Source organism: Pimephales promelas, chromosome 9 (genome assembly GCF_988280905.1).
Source record: "Pimephales promelas chromosome 9, fPimPro1.hap1.1, whole genome shotgun sequence".
NCBI classification, from domain to species: domain Eukaryota; kingdom Metazoa; phylum Chordata; class Actinopteri; order Cypriniformes; family Leuciscidae; genus Pimephales; species Pimephales promelas.
In genome coordinates this window covers 1,169,217-1,188,440 of record NC_142777.1, presented here as the reverse complement: position 1 = coordinate 1,188,440, position 19,224 = coordinate 1,169,217, and the positions used below count along the sequence as shown (strand labels likewise).

Here is a 19,224-nt window from a genome sequence, read left to right as displayed (position 1 = left end):
ATAATTGTCATAATTAAAAATGTGAAAACCCATACTTTGAAGATATTAGATTTTCAGTTTTAGATGACAATGGTTGATTTGTTTTATTAAAAAAAAACTAAATGCCACATAAAAATGTACAAACACATACTTTGAAGACCATAATTAAGGTAATTAAGAAACAATATGAAAAATTGTTGTTTATTACACATCTGCAGATAGAGACAGACTGATCATTCACTGTAGCAGCTACGGCCCTCTATCAGAATCCAGAGTTTCAAGAAGATTGGAGAAACTCAAAATTTCGACCCGAAAAAAAAAAAAAAAACGACAGTGGTACCCCTTTCGGTTTTTTTTTTTCTGGTCGAAAATTTGAGTTTCGATATCTCCGCTCTGGAAGGGTCTAGAGCCTCCATTGTTGCACTCAGGTCTAAGTCTCATGGCCCTCTATCAGAATCCAGAGTTTTGGGAAGATTGGAGAAACTTAATTTTTCGCCCAAAAAAAAAAAAACGTAAGGGGTACCACTGTCGTTTTTTTTTTTCGGGCCCAATTTTTGAGTTTCGATATCTCCGCTCTGGAAGGGTCTAGAGCCTCCATTGTTGCACTCAGGTCTAAGTCTCATGGCCCTCTATCAGAATCCAGAGTTTTGAGAAGATTGGAGAAACTTAATTTTTCGCCACAAAAAAAAAAAACTACAGGGGTAACACTCATTTTTTTCAGGTCGAAATTTTGAGTTTCTCTGATCTGATTTTGGGAATTGGGCAGATTATCAGCGATTGGGAAATGCCTAAACTGAGGTCGACACTGACAGACACACAAACACAAACACACACACACACACACACACATTGGCCTTGGCAGGTGCAATTGTGCAAGAGAATGTCTTGCCACACACACACAAGTGTGTACTATAACTCTGCATAAAGGCAGTTTTCAGCAGAAGCTTTAGTGTATAGCCTATAGAGAAATAAAAGAGAAACACAAAGGAACAGCGAGATGGAAAAGAAAAGGAAGTAAAAAGTGCTTCGCAAACAAGTTTTGTTACGAATTTGGTTAATGTTAAATAATATTTTTGACTTGAATAAAGTCAACCATTTACTGCATATAAGAACAATCTCTTTTTCATCAGAATCAAACTCACCGAATGGCAATGATCCAAAGCATTCATTACTTTCACAAATACACGCACTTTCCCGTAGTTTGTTGTGATGAAACACGTGCGAAGAACATAAATATGGGATGTAATGTTCTATAACAAACTGATAAGTTGCAGGAAAAGTAAACAGTCTGTGATGATGTGTTGGTCTTTCAGTAATGGGCATTTCCCTGATTTCCAGTCTGGCTTTACTGTGTGTGTGTGTGTAATGATTACACTGAGCTGTAGTTGCACAATCCGCTGGGATGATGGGAGATAAAAGCTGCGGGACAGAGGAGTCTTCATCAGAGACACCACGAGCTGAACTCAACACCATGATCCGCCACGCTTCGTTCCTGCTGTGCCTCCTGCACACTGGTAAGGGCACTACACTGAGAATAATGCTTTTGTACTTGGTATTTTTGTCTCTTTTCTTAAATCAAAATGCATTTACTAGGTGATTAAAATGAAATAAGATATTGTCTTGTTTTCTGGCGAAATTTATCCAAATTAAGGGAGTTTTTGCTTAAAATACACAAAATTATCTACCAATGGGGTAAGAAAAATAATCTTGTTTCTGTTTGAATTAATATAATTTTTTCTTGCCCCATTGTCGGATAATTTTGCGTGTTTTAAGCAAAAAACGTTTTGATCAAAAACCCTTAATTTTGATTAATTTCCCCAGAGAACAAGACACAATACTGTATGGCATTTAACTACTTTTTGTATTAAATTTTGTACTAAATTATTCTGAAATGTGGAGCTACACTGCACTCGTTAGATTGCGAACACACCCAGACAGCAATATAGTGTCAGTCGGCCCAGATCCGGTACAGCAGGAGTCCACACGGCCCGGGTGTGGGCCGGATCTGGGCAGACACTGTCCAGTCTGATTCGTTCGTAGACGTGGTGGTCATCATATCTCTGTCTTGTTGTCTGCAGTTTTGGGAGCCGCTGTCAGCCCAAAGCCGATCATTATCAACGGCACGTACATCAACCCAGAGCTGGGCAAGTATCACGCAAGACTGCGGACGCTCGGCCGAAGCTGCCTGGAGATCCGCGACAAACACGGCGCCACACAGGGTGAGTCTAGCGCATCTCTCACGCGACACTCAAAGAGGCCTTTAACCCCATTCTGGAAACTCAGATATACTTCCACACACTTCGCTGAATTTATATCTCTCATCTTTTCATCAAATTTTTAACATATAAAATGATGACGACAAACAATCAGATATTACAACAGTAAGCAAAAATCTAAATAAAAGTGAAAAAAATGTTTCAAATAAAATAAATATGATAATAATGATTATAGTAGATAACAGAGATTGTAATAAACTGCTCCAAGGCTTGTAGATGAAGATCCAAGTGCAGCTTTATTAAGATTAGTCGTACAGGCAGGGTCGAGAATCAGCAGACAGGGCAACGGAGAACACACAGTGGGAATAGGCAGCAATAATCAGAATCCAAGAACAATCCAAAATCAAAAACAAACACAGAAAACGCTCAGAAATGCAGACACACAGTACAACAAGACTTCGCAAACAGTGAATGTGAACACAAGGTATTTATAGACAGACTAACAGGATGAGACACAGGTGAATGCAATCAGCGAATGAGGTACAGGTGAATGTGATCAGTGATGATGAGTCCGGGCAGTGAGTTCTGGGAAATGTAGTTGTGAGTGAAACATGAACATGTGGTGTGGAGTGCCCTCTGGCGACTCTCAAGGGCACGCCCAACCCCAAAGAGCGGCTTCCAGACGCTCAAAAAAAAAAAAAAAAAAAAGTCCAGGAGGGAGGTGGAGCGGAGGCGGATCCGGGGGAGGGATGGAGGGCCAGGTCCGTGGAGCGGAAAAGGACCTGCAGACTGCGGCAGAATGGATGGCCAGGGCAGAAACGACCCCTCATGGGACCAGGGGGCGGAGCAGGCTGTGAGGTTGAATAGGGCGGGGCAGGCTGTGTGGGCGACCAGGGCGGAGCAGGATGAGTGGGCGGCCAGGGCGGTGAAGACCCCTCGGGCGGCCACGGCGGTTAAGACCCTTCGGGTGGCCAGGGCGGTGAAGACCCCTCGGGCGGCCAGGGCGGTGAAGACCCCTCGGGCGGCCACGGCGGTTAAGACCCTTCGGGTGGCCAGGGCGGTGAAGACCCCTCGGGCGGCCAGGGCGGTGAAGACCCCTCGGGCGGCCAGGGCGGTGAAGACCCCTCGGGCGGCCACGGCGGTGAAGACCCCTCGGGCGGCCACGGCGGTGAAGACCCCTCGGGCGGCCACGGCGGTGAAGACCCCTCGGGCGGCCACGGCGGTGAAGACCCCTCGGGCGGCCAGGGCGGTGAAGACCCCTCGGGCGGCCACGGCGGTGAAGACCCCTCGGGCGGCCACGGCGGTGAAGACCCCTCGGGCGGCCACGGCGGTGAAGACCCCTCGGGCGGCCACGGCGGTGAAGACCCCTCGGGCGGCCAGGGCGGTGAAGGCCCCTCGGGCGGCCACGGCGGTGAAGACCCCTCGGGCGGCCACGGCGGTGAAGACCCCTCGGGCGGCCACGGCGGTGAAGACCCCTCGGGCGGCCACGGCGGTGAAGACCCCTCGGGCGGCCACGGTGGTGGTGTCCTCTCAGGACCAGACACCGGCTCAGGAACAGACACTAGAACAGAAATGGTCACAAGGACAGACTCAAACGCAGAAACAAACACTGGATCGGGAGCAGACATTGGATCGGCCATCTTGTCCGGAGACACTGGCTCGGAGGTGGCCATCTTGTCCAGAGACACTGGCTCGGCCATCTTGTCCGGAGACACTGGCTCGGAGGTGGCCATCTTGTCCAGAGACACTGGCTCGGCCATCTTGTCCGGAGACACTGGCTCGGAGGTGGCCATCTTGTCCAGAGACACTGGCTCGGCCATCTTGTCCGGAGGCACTGGCTCGGAGGTGGCCATCTTGTCCTTAAACACTGGCTTGGAGGCGGTGACGTGAACAGTCTCTGAATTGGCAGAAGTAACATGAACAGTATCTGAATCGGCCATCTTGTCCATAGACACAGGCTTGGAGGCGGCCATCTTGTCCTTAGACACCGGCTCGGAGGCAGCCATCTTGTCTGTAGGCACTGGCGCGGAGGCGGCCATCTTGTCTTTAGACACTGGCTCGGAGGCGGTGACGTGAACAGTCTCTGGTTCGGCAGGGCTGCCGGTGAACGCAGGCTCCGGATCGGGAGACCCCCCGGATCGCCCGGTTTTTCTAGCTCTAGTCTCAGACTAAAGATGCTGTTTTAACTCAAAGCGAATTTTAAAATATGTCAGTTCCATGTTTACTCTTCAGATGCACAACAGTGATGTTTTATTTAGGGCACGTTTATAAAAGATAATTAGATGTCTCGATCGAAGTAAAACCTACACAGTTAAAAATGTTGGGTTGTTTTTTTAACCCAACCGTTGGGTTAGACATATTGGGTCACTGTGTTGGGTTATTTTCCAAAAATGTTGGGTTATTTCTAGAAATGACCCAACATTTTTGGAAAATAACCAAACACAGTGACCCAATATGTCTGTTGGGTTAAATACATATGCTTGTATGTACACAGTTTTTTTTTTCACAATTTATGTACACAGAATTTATGTACACAGTACATTTACTTTAAATTGTAGACTCCCCAATATTTAACCCTTGTGCTGCATTAGATTTTTAACACCGTTGAGTGCATTAAGGACCAAAAATGGCCACATATTAAACATTGCCTAAAATATTATTTATTATTATTATTTTCCACTTTTACCAAGTCAAGTCAAGTCACATTTATTTATATAGCGCTTTTCACAATACAGATTGTATCAAAGCAGCTTCACAGTGATAACATGAAAGTAGTACAACACAGATCAACAACATTGCTAAACACTAAATAACCCCAACTGAGCAAGCTCAAAGCAAGCCAAAAGCAAGGCGACAGGTTAAATCTTAGTTAAATCTCCAAGTTAAATCTTTTAACCAGCATCAGTCCTCATCATAACTACCAAAAATGTATTCAATTTCAGGATTTTAACCCTTTAATTACCAGTTTTGTTTCGAAACCATCGATTTGTATAAGAGGAAAAAACACAAAAATTCAATTATTTTCAATAAACTAAATGCAAAGAGAAAACTTTAGATTTGGATTATCACAGTCCCACTTTGCAAAAAATCCCACTTAGCGCGTTAGAGACCAAAAATGGCCACCTATTAAACATTGCCTATTGCCTAAAATAAGGTGCATTTCCACCCATAGGGAATAAATATGTAGTGACGTCATCTGGTGGAATACACTATATGATGCAAATATAATGCTTTTGCTTCAAAATGAAAGGATGTTTGTGCAAAAATCATGTTTCATGTATTACTGACAGCCTCAGATTTAAACAACGTTTTAATGGGTTTCAATGGGCCATTTTTGGTCTTTATGGTGCTGAGTGTTACTATTTGATCTACACAGTGTGTGTTATACATATTTTGCAAAATGGGTTCACATTTTTTACATCTATCCAAAAAGTCACAATTTTGCCAAATTTCATACCATTTGCATTAAAACAGCCAAAATGGTCAAAGAAATTAAACTGCAAAAGACCAAAAATGTCCCTAATGCAGCATAAGGGTTAATTTGTAATTTAAATATATATAATTGTGGAGACATATTTATTGTTTTATACAAATAAATAATCTGAATTGAAAACAAAGTGAATAGTTAAATAAATAGCTAACTTCACTCTTGGTTTACTTTTAACCCAATGCATTGGGTTAGAATAACCCACAGTTGGGAAGATCCTATACCATCCCATGGTTGGGCTTCCCGTTGGGTTATTTTTAACCCAACATTATTAAGTGAGTACTTCTGTTTGTCTGTGAAACGAGGCTTAAAGGTCACTTGACTATAAGTAACTTTGATATATATGTCAACTTGTTCAATCCCTAACCCTACCAGTCTACTAATACTCTACTGACACTTTAATGAGAGTTAGTGCAACATAGTAGTCATAGTCAACATAGGGACCATCAAAATAAAGTGAAACGGAGTAAAGCCCGTTGTGAAAGTGTGATGCGTGTGTTTCCGGTCAGACGGCATGTACATCTTGAGCACAGCGAGCGGCACGTACTACCAGGCGTTCTGTGACATGAGCTCAGCAGGCGGCGGCTGGACTCTGGTGGCCAGCGTCCATGAGAACTACAGCCGAGGAAAGTGCTCTCCTGGAGACCGCTGGTCCAGCCAGCAGGGGAACGACCAGAACCGGCCCGGAGGAGACGGCGCATGGGCCAACACACACACCTTCGGCACCGCTGAGGGGGCCACCAGCGACGACTACAAGGTAGGACACTGTTACCTGACACTGTTACACTCTCTCAGTTTGTGGAAACCTAAGGTTCAGAGTCGTTTCCCCACACATGTCTAGAACAATGATGTGGTTTTGTTTCATTTATACACTGTACACTTGGAAAACTATGGAAGTGATGTGTGACAACATGCCCCATTGGTGTGGTACATTATAACATGACCATATGACAGATTAAAATATTACATCTCATCTAATCAAAAAATATACAAGACGAACTAAAATATTTTGTCAAAAAAATTGAATTGTTGACTTTTTTTAATATAAAATATGGCATTTTTAATCATTAAAAATAATTTTGAGTTTGACAACAAACACTGCAAATACAGCAAACACAGCTATACAGTTCAAAACATAATAATAATTAATAATTTCTTAACATTGACTCTTTGTCTCATGGTTTCTCAATAGAATTAATAAAAGTATAGAATATAATATAGGGGCTCATTATAACGCAGTGTGACAACATGCCCCGGCCGGTTTAAACCTGCGAGTGTTTCTGCTGTTAGATCCGCATTAAACAACTATCTCACCTGTTAAATATCAGATATAAGATTAAAATAACAAATGTCCAGTGGTATCTTCCAAAGATTTGTTAATTTTGGCGTAGTTTTTCCCTCTATAGTGTTGATATGGCTGCTAGTAAATACGCAAGTTTCGTCATGCATGTGTGGAAGTATTTACATTACAACAAGTGTGTGACAACTAGCCCCGCTCACCCCTACATCATTGAGTCTGAGACTGATAATCTGATGCCGAATGTTGTGGAATCCCACAGAATCCCGGCTACTACGACATCTCTGCCGAAGACGTGTCCGTGTGGCACGTGCCCAATGATGAGCCGCTGAGCAACTGGACGTCTTCTGCCATCCTGCGCTACCACACCGAGAGCCGGTTCCTGAGACAGACTGGAAACCTTTATCACCTGTTCAAGGTCAGACACACTGTCCTGTTTGTAAAATAAAAATCCAACATGCACAGATGTACTGCTTCTAAAGAGTCGTAGACACATTTACACTGATGCTTGTTGACTGTATCCAATTTTTGACAAGTTTACATCTAAAATTATCCCACATCTGACATCTGCTTTTACACTAGCCTACACAAAACAACCCAAGGTAGATGTACTGACCCGGAAAAGCTGAAATAAGCTAAAACGGTGTGATTTGCAACCATTTTTTAAAGTCCATGTAGTCCATTTTATCCTTTAAAGGGCACCTATTATGCCCCTTTTTACAAGATGTAATATTGGTCTCAGGTGTCCCCAGAATGTATTTGTGAAGTTTCAGCTCAAAATACCCCATAGTTAATTTATTATAACCATTTGAAAATGTAATTTTGGGGCCTGCTTAAAAATGAGCTGTTTCAGGGGGTATTCCACCTTAAATGCAAATGAGCTGCATATCCCCGCCCTGCCTTTGGATGAGGGCGTAACTTGATACCTATGGCAGGCAGTCGGTACTGAGAGAGTGAAGAGACGCGCCGTATTGAATGTCTTTCAGAGTACGTTTGAATCGGAATATATAAATAGTATGAAGAGACTCCGGCAGAATAAACAAATGAGAATGGACCAGTACGTCTCGGTATGGTTATTTGATACTTTTATGTACTTTAGAGTTGTAATCGCGTCCCATTTGAAATGATGGATGTCCAACACACACAGACACTAGCGCAATTTTTTGAAACTACATACACATTCTGTGATAAAGTTTGCTACGTACGAGCGAAATTACATTTATGCGAGGGACCTGTGGCGTCATGTTTAGCTACTTGTCATAGGTGCTTCTGTGGCAAATGTGAGAAGATGGCTAACTTACAGAACACCAACATATATGCAGTTTTTAATACAATATCTTTAAAAATATATATATTTATAAACGTGTGGTTACACACTATACAAACAAGGTTTTAAATTATATACACAGACATCCTATGACGGCAATAACTTTAGACGCATTTGTTGTTGAATTGGCTGATATTGACTGAAAAGTCATAAAAAAAAAATGACTTGAAAAATCATAAAATACACTTACTGTTACTGGGGTGACGGTGGATCGCAAACAGTAGACGACAATCCACACTTGAGGATTAACTTTTAAGCCACAACAACAGGATTAACCCACGAGTCCACGACAGAACATAAATTTACGTTTCCAAGAGACATTACCGGCTGTCGTTGTTGAAACAATGAAGGATGGTGTGTACAGATCACCGAGGGCGGGGTCTAGGCCACAGCCACACTGTCAATCAACCCCCTGTCTCCCGTTCTACGTCACAAAGACCTGGATCTCAGAACAGCTCGTTCTGAGGCAGTGCATATGATTTATTGAGATTGTAAAAAAACTACTGGATGGATTTTTATCATTCTAGGGTGGTTTTGCTCACACACTGCCAACACACATTTATGTTCAAACACCATGTAAAAGTGAATTTCCATAATAGGTGCCCTTTAAAACTCATCTTTGAACACCAAAATTAAATATTTAAACCATTTTATCCTTTAAAACTCATCTTTGAACACCAAAATTACATATTTAAACATTTTTTCTTTGAAAAAAATTCTTGACTGTAACTCGACACCTCATTTAGTAAACACATGGTTCTATGAATATACAAATGAGCCCCGCCTCCACTCACTCAGAGATCCACTGGTTGACGATCACTCGTTGATCTGATTGGTTTCAAGGTGGTTTGTGACGTCAGAAACACCAGCGATTTCAAAGCGTGTTTTTGAGACGGTCTTGACTTGTGCTAGTGTGCAAAAAAGTGGAAAAAAAATCAAGATATGTATTTGAAAATCTACAGATATAAACAGATAAAGTGTATTAAGATAAACACCCAAATGTACATATTGGAGGTTTTCTCTCCACAAGCCTGAAAATAGACATGCCCAGAATCTCAAACCTGAGCAGTGCCTGTAGTCTTTCCACTTGTGCAACTTGATGTTTCAGTCAGAAACTCCTGTTGACTGACACTGAACCCTGTACATACCCAATAAAATAACTCTGCGGCAAAATCGGAATGTTTAAAGCATTTTTATTCGTATTTTCATTGAACAAAAGTAAACGTGCCACTGAAGATGCGATGTTTTGTGGATGTGTAACAGAAGTTCCCGGTGCGGTTCGGAGCCGGACGCTGTGGCAGTGATGTGGGAGCCGTCAGCCCGGTGGTGTTTGACACGGGAGACAAAGACTCGACTGCAGACTTATACGGGCCGTCTGCTGGAAGTACTCAACTCTTCTTCACATTACAGCATCTGTTTACACCTGCTCGCGTAATGCTTTTCTAGCAACAGCAACATAGTGTCGGCCCACATCCGGTACACATGGTTTCCACACGGATCAGATGTGGATCAGATGTGGATCTGGGCCGACACTATGTTGCTGTCTGGGTGATTTGTAAAAACCGTTTCATTTACACTTACACCGTGTCCTAACTACACGCTATCTTTTTACTATCTTTTCCATGTTAATCAGAGTTTTTGTCCTAACCAGACGCGACGGCGACTCGCGAAGTTTCTATTTTAGAAACGGTTCCTATTTCTGCGACGTCGCGGCTGACAGAATGAAGAAATTACACTGGTTAAGAGTACACATTATTTATTTTTAGTTAAATAGGTCACTGTGCCACAAGCGATAACGGATAATTTACCTCAGATTTTGAAAGCATGTAATATAGCGTTCAAAATGAATTCTATGCAAACATACGACTGTACTTCATCACAAAATTAGTCAATGAGTAGGCTATATTTTGTTAATGTTTTGATTTTTAATAATGTTATTTCTTGATTTGATTATGTCGTTACCCATTTCCAATGCAAGTGCGGGCCAACAGTGCGCTTTCACAGAGAGACTCCGCCCACAGGCTGTTCTGAATGTGTGGCGTCTCACAGTGGGATTCATAAATTTTGGGGCATCTCGCCCGGGGGGCGGGGTTACGTCCTACGTCACATCTCTCATGCGGGTTCTCGTCGACCAGGGTGAGCGGCGCGCGCACCATAGCGGAACTAGCTACCGAATCTAGGTCTTAAATCTAATAAGTTATGTTTTTTTACAACACGTTTATTGATGGGAAAGTGATGTTTAATTTCCATAGTCTTTGTTTAGTGAACGAAAGCGAAACCAGGAATTGCGGTCTTTCAGTTTGTTTATCGTTAAGTTACCTAGCTAACGTTACCATGGGTTTAAGTTGTACAGTAACAAGATGTGTAGCCTTAATTACAATGGCCAAGTCGCATTTCATATTACCAGATGAATAGGCTTCGCTCAGTTTTATTAAATACATCCAACCTGAAAAGTCTCTGACTCTTAAGGCCAATTTATACTTCTGCGTAGGGTGCGCGCAGTAGGTACGGCGTAGCATACGCACAGACGCGTCCCATTCCGCGTACCCTTCCGCGTTGCCTGACGCGCACCTCTTCAAAAATGTAACTACACGTCGCGACGACGCGGACCGCAAGATCGGTGATTGGTCGGCTTGGTAGCGTCGTATTTCCTCCTACGCATTTCCGCACGTATTCTCACGCATTTCCACACGTACCATCTCCTCCAACGTCTTCTGTCATTTCTGCCTTTCAGTTTTAGTAATTTCACTAAAATGAACTGTTTTTCCACCCCAATAAGCTCCAACTCCAACATGATCCACTCTCTTTCAGTCGCTATTGCTTGTAGTAACCTAGCCGCGAGGAATCTAAACACAGTGGAACATTAAAACCCTCCGCCGCCAACTAGCGTTTCGGAGCAGTACTGCAGAGCAACCAATACCTGAACGCAGAAGTATAAATGCTCACGACGGCGTCGCCTACGTGCGAAGCCAACGCCGTACACTACGGCGTACCCTCGACGCAGAAGTATAAATTGGCCTTTACAAACTATGAAGGGACAATGAATCAATCAATACACTGACATGGCAATAGCCTACTTTGTTTTTGCACAGCCTTACCGTGATTTTGTCACTCTTCTCTCCACTCCTAGACCTACGTCTGGTGACAGCGGGGAAACTTTTACCTCGATAAAGTTAGACCTACTTATTGTATTGCAGAAAAGTAAACTTCCAGTAAACTCCAGTTAACCAGTTCATGTTTCTTCTTTAGGTGATTCAAGCACTAGTAACGACTAATTTGACTCAATACTGCTATTGCAGGTTGAATTATGAAATAGATTTTAATCATGTCAATACACAATACATCAAGGATGGTAGAGGACGACTCATAAATGGTAACGTTAATGTTATTAACCCCAGTGACGGGTAGGTTTAGGGGCTGGTTGGGGTAGGTCATATAGTTATATAACTTAAACAGTTAAGTCAACGGCATTCATTAACACTATGCGTAGCACGCCAAAAATCGAAATATCATGAGATCTAACAGTCGAAATCTTAACTAAACAGGAAAACAATCTAACATGATTAAAAACGTACCCTCCATCGTGCAAAAAGATGTACAAATGCCGTTAAATTTAACTTCCCACTCAACAGACGAGTACAGAGTGTTGGAAAAACTTTTGGTTGGAAAAACTTTGACTGGAGCGAGCGCGCCACTGCTGACCCTGGTCGACGAGAACCCGCATGAGAGATGTGACGTAGGACGTAACCCCGCCCCCCGGGCGAGATGCCCCAAAATTTATGAATCCCGTCTCACAGTCGCGTCGCATCTAGTGTGGACAGACACACTTGCTGTCGCTGGAATTTTATCGCGCGCATGTAGTTAGGACACGGTGTTAGCTTGAAGAGATGTCTTATCGATCACAAGTTCAGTATGGCGTACCACAAGGCTCAGTATTAGGACCGCTGCTGTTCACTCTGTACATGCTGCCATTAGGAGATATCATCAGGAAACATGGCATTAGCTTTCACTGTTAAGCTGATGATACTCAGCTCTATATTTCTTCACGCCCTGATAAAACTTACAGTTAACTAATTCACAAAATTAACGAAATGCATAGCTGATATAAAAAACTGGACGACTAGTAATTTCCTACTATTAAATTCTGATAAATCGGATATTCTAATTATTGGACCAAAAACCTACACAGGTAATAACTAGGGTTGGGTATCGTTTGAATTTGAACGATTCCGATTCCGATTCCTTGTTTCGATTCCGGTTCCTAACGATTCTCGATTCCGATTCTTTTAAGAGGCAGGGTAAAAAAAGTTTAGCTAACCTTGCTAACCAACGGCCTTTCTGAAGGAAATAATCCTTCTGTAGAAATACTCCTTTTGTCACAAATTTTGCATTTTGCCGAGATTTCGTTATTTTTAGAAAAGCGAAGCCACACTTTGGATCGCCGACGTAAGCTACTCATGTTCGACTCGCGCGGTTATGCCAACACTTCCGGTAGACGCTTCTTCGTTGGTGTTCAGCGGTTTCTTCTTCCGCTCGGCGGACTGTGAATATCGAAACTAGGAATCGAAATTTTAACTTTTGAACGATTCCGGGAAAAACGAAAAGTTAGTCTCGGTTCCAATCGATACTCGATTCTCGATACCCAACCCTAGTAATAACCCAGAATACTGTCTAACACTTGATAGCTGCAGTGTCAAGTCTTCGTTGTCAGTTAGGAACCTGTGTGTGTGTGTGTGCTCTTTGATACCAATCTTACATTTGAAAGCCACGTTTCTAGCTGTAAAATAGCATTCTTCCATCTTAAAAATATATCTAAATTACATCATATGCTCTCAATGACAAATGCGGAACAGTTAGTTAATGTGTTCATGACATTATTGTAATGATCTTATGGGTGGTTGCCCTGCATGCTTAATAAACAAACTACAGCTGATCCAAAACGCAGCCGCTCGAGTTCTTATTGTAACATAGTGTCGGCCCAGATCCGACCCATCTTTGTTGAGATGATGTACAGATGTGGGCCCCCGAATGGTCCCATGAGGTTATTTTTTTGGGAACCAAACAAGAACGTTATAGGAACGTTCCATGTACAGTAGGTTATTTTTAGGTTCCATTTTTATAACGTAGGGAGAATGTTCCGGGAACGTTCCCTTAACCTTAAGGGAAAGTTCTAGGAACGTTCTGGGAACCAAAAACTAACGTTCCTAGAACCTAAATTTGTTTGCTGGGTGGGCCGACACTATGTTGCTGTCTGGGATTTATCAACAGCTGATTTCAAGAGCTCTCCCGTCAGAGAAAACGCATGTGAGCAGGGTTAAACAGGCCCTCGACACACTCATAATGAACCACAGAGAATGCATATGCAGAAATGCTGTGTGTGTGTGTGTGTTTCTCAGAGGAGTTCGAGTCCGGCTTCGTCACCTTCCGAGTGTTTAACGCGGATCAAGCAGCCATGGCCATGTGCTCCGGAGTCAGGCCGACTCAATGCAACCCTCAGCACGTAAGTCATGTGTTTCTCAGACAGTGGTGTGTGTGTGAAGGCGTCAGTCTGATGTGTGTGTGTGTGTGTTCTGCAGTATTGTATCGGTGGAGGAGGATATTTCCCCACGGGTGATCAGTGTGGAGACTTCACAGATCTGGAGCGGAGCCACACACACACGGGAGCTTCCAGACGCCTCACTGAATCAGCTGTGCTGCTCTTCTACCGCTAACACACCTGAAGATTGGTCCACTGTTATGCTTCATGCAATCAGCCAATCAGATCTTACTGTTTATGTCAAGCTTAAAACCAGGGTTAAAGGAGTAGTTTACCCAAAAATGAAAATTAAGTCATTAATTACTCACCCCCATGCTGTACCAACCCCGTTCATCTTCGGAGCACAAATGAAGATATTTTTGATTAAATTTGAGAGCTGTCTCACTACCACATTGGCTGCCTAAGGGACTGCCTCTTGACGGCCCAGAAAGTCAGTCCCTCCAGAAAAACATGATTATGCGATCGCTGAATTCAATGCAAAATCAACCAAAGTCCGCATATTTATGCGGGGGCCGCATTTTTTCAAATACGCCGCCGCATAAATTGCCGATTTCCGTGCAAAATATGCGGGGTTTGCATAATTTCATAATCCTCGCATTTTCGTTGCAAAAAACGTCACATGTGTCTTAGCAGAAAGTTGAAAAATGTTGCGTTTGCTTCACACGAGAGCAGCCATTTCCCCCTGTTTCCATGGGAACGTTATGAAGTGACGCAATTACGCGACGCCAGACAGACTCACGGAGGCGATTGACATCTCACAAATCGAACTCGTATAACTGTCTGTCACACGTTCTACCGTCACATCGTTACTTAATAAACAACATAAGATAAAAGAATTAGCATCAAACAGAAATTACCCGCACACATGGGGTGTTCGAGGCGCACATATAACACTGCAGAGAGTTCTTAAAGGGGCCACACCTTATTTACACTCTTACAGTCTGAAATAAAACAAGATGAGAAATTAAATATTCCCAGCACTTTCTATGATGTAGTATGCTTGCTTATCAAAGGAAGTAATAAGAAATGACTCTTACATTAGCCGAGTGAGAACAGGATGTTGGGGGAATCACTTTTTTTCTCTTTTTCATCAAACCACAATTTTTGCAAGTTCCCTCAATTTTTGCAAATTCCTGCATCGCATAAAATTGCATAAATATCCCGCATATTCCATCGCATTTTTAAAGAAAACGGGCAGCGTAATCAATAAATTTTTGCCCGCAACAATCACAAAAAAACTCTGTGTTTTTCTGGAAGGACTGACTACTATTATGGCAAATGTTAAATATAAATCGCAAATTTTTTCACACATTTTTGGAAATTACCACCACAAAATCAGTCATTTTGATCGCAAAAATCACAAAAAAAAAATCGTGAAATCCTGGAGGGACTGGAAAGTCAATGAAGAAAATGTTTTAATATTCCATGTGACTACAGCGGCTCAACTATAAGTTTATCAAGCGACGAAAAAACAAACAAAAATAACGACTTTATTCGACTATTCCTTTTCTTCCTTATTGGCCTGAAACGAGACTTCAATACGATTTCCACGACGCATGCGCGAGAACTGAACTGAAGTAGTTGAAGGAGATCGCAATTCTCGTAATTAGGGTGAGTAATTAATGACTTAATTTTCATTTTTGGGTGAACTAACCCTTTAAGTGCGTCTACATCAGTGTTATTCACCATCATTAAACCTTGATTTTAGGGATAACTCACACACACACACACACCCCTCCCCTTCTGCATCCTTGAACGTGTTTCCTGCAACAGGAAGCGGCTAAAATCCCGTATGATTTTTTTTCCTGTTAGCCAAACACACAACTTCCTCTCCACACGGCCAGGTCAGATGAAACCAGTGTGAATCAGGAGAACCAGCACCTGTGTGTGTGTGTGAGAGAGAGAAAGAGAGAGAGAGAGTATGTGTTTGTGTAAGAGAGAGAGAGAGAAAGTGTGTGTTTGTGTAAGAGAGAGAGAGAGTGTGTGAGAGAGATTGTGTATGTGTGTGTGTGTGAGAGAGAGAGAGAGAGTGTGTGTGTGTGTGTGTGAGAGAGAGAGAGAGAGAGAGAGAGAGAGAGTGTGTGTTTGTGTAAGAGCGAGAGAGAGTGTGTGAGAGAGATTGTGTGTGTGTGTGTGTGTGTGTGTGAGAGAGTGTGTGTGTGTGTGTGTGTGTGTGTCTAAAATGAGAGAGAGAGAGTAAATGAGGCTTGAATGGCTCCTCTGGGGGTCTCGTAACAATCGCCCTATCTGTACTCGCATGGTAAACCCTCGCATTAGTGTGCAAAATAAACACACCACCACAGCGACAGTGTGTGTGTAAGTTTATATTTTATTCATTAATAAACAGAGCTCAGGAGTTAAAGGGACAGTTCACCCAAAAATTAAAATCCTGTCAGTAATTACTCTCCCTCGTGTTGCTGTGGAAAAGTGCCCATTAGGTGAAAGTGTTCTCATCGCTTGATAATCTTAAGGTTGAGCCGCTGTAGTCACTCGGACTATTGTAACGATGTCTTTAATAACTTTTCTGGGCCGGTAAGTTTCAATTACAACAGAAGCCTGTGGAGGAGTGATCCGATCTGTGTTCTGAAGATGAACGAAAGTCTTACAGGTTTAACAAGCGATGCTTCATGGATCTTTGAATGTCAAAGCTGCGTTATCTCTGAGAAGATTTGAATTCTTACTGTAAGAAAATTGATTGGCGGATTCAAATAAAGAAATCATATGTATGCGGTTTGCTCAAACGCTCATTTACCAAGCTCAGCGTATCAGTTCACACAGAGTCACGGTGCTCATGTCACTTATAACAATACAGTTTCAAAGCAGCCTGACAGAAAAAAGAGCACCGTCCTTCGGATGAGACGTTAAACCGAGGTCATTAAAAATCCCAGGATGTCTTTCGAAAGAGTAGGGGTGTAAGTGGCTATATAAATGTAATGAATTATTATTATTATTAGATTATACTGTACGATCTACACTGTAAAAAATAAAGCCGTAATTTTTACGGTAAAAAAATAGCAGCTGTGGTTGCCAGAACTTTACCGTCAAAAATACGGTAGCAACATTATTGGTTTTACAGACTTAAATAAAAATTCACTGTATAAATCATATTTCATTATCTGATAAAATATTAATTTATCAACCCTTTGAAGAATTGATATCTGTTTTATACCATTGTAATACACTGCCATCCACCAATCAACACTGCAGTGATGAGTCACATGATCAACCAAAGCGCATCGAAAACAGCTCTTCCTCAAGAAGATTAATAATCATTCACACAAACATTAAACACTGAATTTTAAACAAAAATGCAATAAACATTAATTTAACGACATTAATTCTAACATATAACTGATTAGAAATGAAAACAAGAAAACTATGAGGAACTATAGTTATTTTAACAAAAATACATAAAACGTGAAGCGTCACGCAGGGAATTGTGGGAATATCAATTTACGGGTTTTCACTGTAAATTATACAATCAGTTGTTCTTTTTCACAATCAAAAACTGTAATTTAACCGTATTTTACAGTAAAATGTACCATGACATCTATCACAGTTATTTGCCGTATATAGTACGGAAACTTTCTGTTAACCAATAAACAGTTTTGCACTGTAGCATTTTTACAGTTTTTTTACCGATAAAATCACGATTATTTTTTACAGTAAATATTTTCTGAGTTTATGCAAATATGGTGCTCCTGTTGTTTAAATGTATCTCTGAGATAAACCCTGCATTCATCTGGAGAAGCAGTAAAACAGTGAGAGTGTCAGTCAGTGTGTGTATGAATAATCTCATTTTTGGACCAGTTTTCTAATTACAGCCAATTAATTTCAGAATGAGAGATGGAGGAAAAGTTGCTTTCATCTCTGATGTGGAAATCCCAGATTCTCTGAAGGGTGTGTGTGGGATCATGAGGATCATTATATGCCACGTGACACACACACACACACTGTTCCTTCAGAGGCGTTGACAAATGTGAAGGACTTCTCTCCTGAATATGGACGAATACAGAAATCTCTCTCTCTCAAACCGCTTTCTGTCTCACTGACTTAGACAAGAGCCGTTGTGTACCGTAATGTCCATGCGTTGTGCAAAGAAAAGGGATTCATTCAATAATATACGCTCACATTGCCAGATATAGTCTATAGTCATATACTTAATAGCAGACACATGTTTTATAGTATCGAGCGCGAGCAATAAGCGTCTGGTGCAGTTCTCTTAACGGCCACCGGTGTCGCTAATAACAGGAATTTCTCAATTCTACACATTAATCCCCTTTAAAGTGGAAATCACTTTACTAAATACTGTAAACTTGACTGACTTGCTTAATTTCCACTTTAAGGTTAAAACAAGATAATGTAAAGTGAATTATGTAATAATTTACATAAAGAAGGAGTGATCCAGCTCTCAGATTTCATCCAAAATATCTTAATTTGTGTTCCGAAGATGAACAAAAGTCTTACGGTCTGTTCACAATGAACGCGAATACAGCGTAAAATACTGTCTATCGCGTCTAGTTAGAGGCCTGAACATTTTGAACCCGTCCGCGTCACACAAAAAAACAACACAATTTCTTCCTGACATACATTCCCATCATGTCTGAAATATAAGATATTGCTGCTCAGTGCTTGTTGTGGAAGCCCCAATTACGGAGGAAAGCCAAACGCCGACGTGTCTGGGTTCACAGCACCATCCAGAAAAATAGAAATAGCTAGAATCAAGTAAAGGTTAAGTATATTTTCATCACTTGCCAGGTAGTCCAACTTGCCTCTGTAAACATATGACACAGTATTGTATATTTCAGGGTACCCTACCCATACGGCAACAATTAGCATCTCCTCAATTTTCGACAACAGTGATCGACCGGATGAATTAATTAGCTCTTCGTTGATTGGCTGGTGCAACAAAGTGTCATGTGAATCCTCCGCTCGAGTTCGAGTTTTTCAACTTGCACGGAAGACGTTCGCGGCAAACGCATCGCCCAATTCGCCCAGCGTGAATGATGAGTCTATTTGCATCTTTACATTGACTTTGTATGTCTACTTGCGCAAATAATTAAATTCGCGTTCAGTGTGTACACACCATTACACCGTGTCCTAACTACACGCGACGCCAATAAAAGGTTTCTTTTCCATGTTAATTAGAGTTTTTGCCCTAACCAGTAAAAAACTATTTTAGCAACGATTTATATATTTCTGTGACGTCGCACTGGAACAACAAACACACAGTGTGGCAATGATAATCTCACGTACTGTTTATGTGCTTTATTTAATGTTAAAAGCATGCAATGTGACTTTGAATATCCTTTAGTGCGCCAGCGTTGTAGCTGTAAACGCAACGATAGATAATTCACCTCATTTGAAATTAAACAAATGAAA

The 19,224-nt window shown here is 41.9% G+C and overlaps 2 protein-coding genes across 2 annotated transcripts; both read left to right on the top strand.

The window, feature by feature from the left end:
• The first annotated feature begins 1,334 nt into the window (after positions 1–1,334).
• Positions 1,335–17,460, top strand: itln3 (intelectin 3). The gene is made up of 7 exons (XM_039653690.2): positions 1,335–1,493; positions 2,058–2,198; positions 6,192–6,439; positions 7,242–7,397; positions 9,570–9,690; positions 13,703–13,806; positions 13,883–17,460. Exons 1-7 carry the CDS (start codon positions 1,382–1,384, stop codon positions 14,015–14,017), a joined length of 1,017 nt encoding a protein of 338 aa, XP_039509624.2. The 5' UTR covers positions 1,335–1,381; the 3' UTR covers positions 14,018–17,460.
• LOC148977459 (uncharacterized) lies at positions 2,205–6,214 on the top strand. Its single transcript, XM_089134656.1, has 2 exons — positions 2,205–3,714; positions 3,861–6,214. Exons 1-2 carry the CDS (start codon positions 2,995–2,997, stop codon positions 4,083–4,085), a joined length of 945 nt encoding a protein of 314 aa, XP_088990782.1. The 5' UTR covers positions 2,205–2,994; the 3' UTR covers positions 4,086–6,214.
• Positions 17,461–19,224: the final 1,764 nt, after the last annotated feature.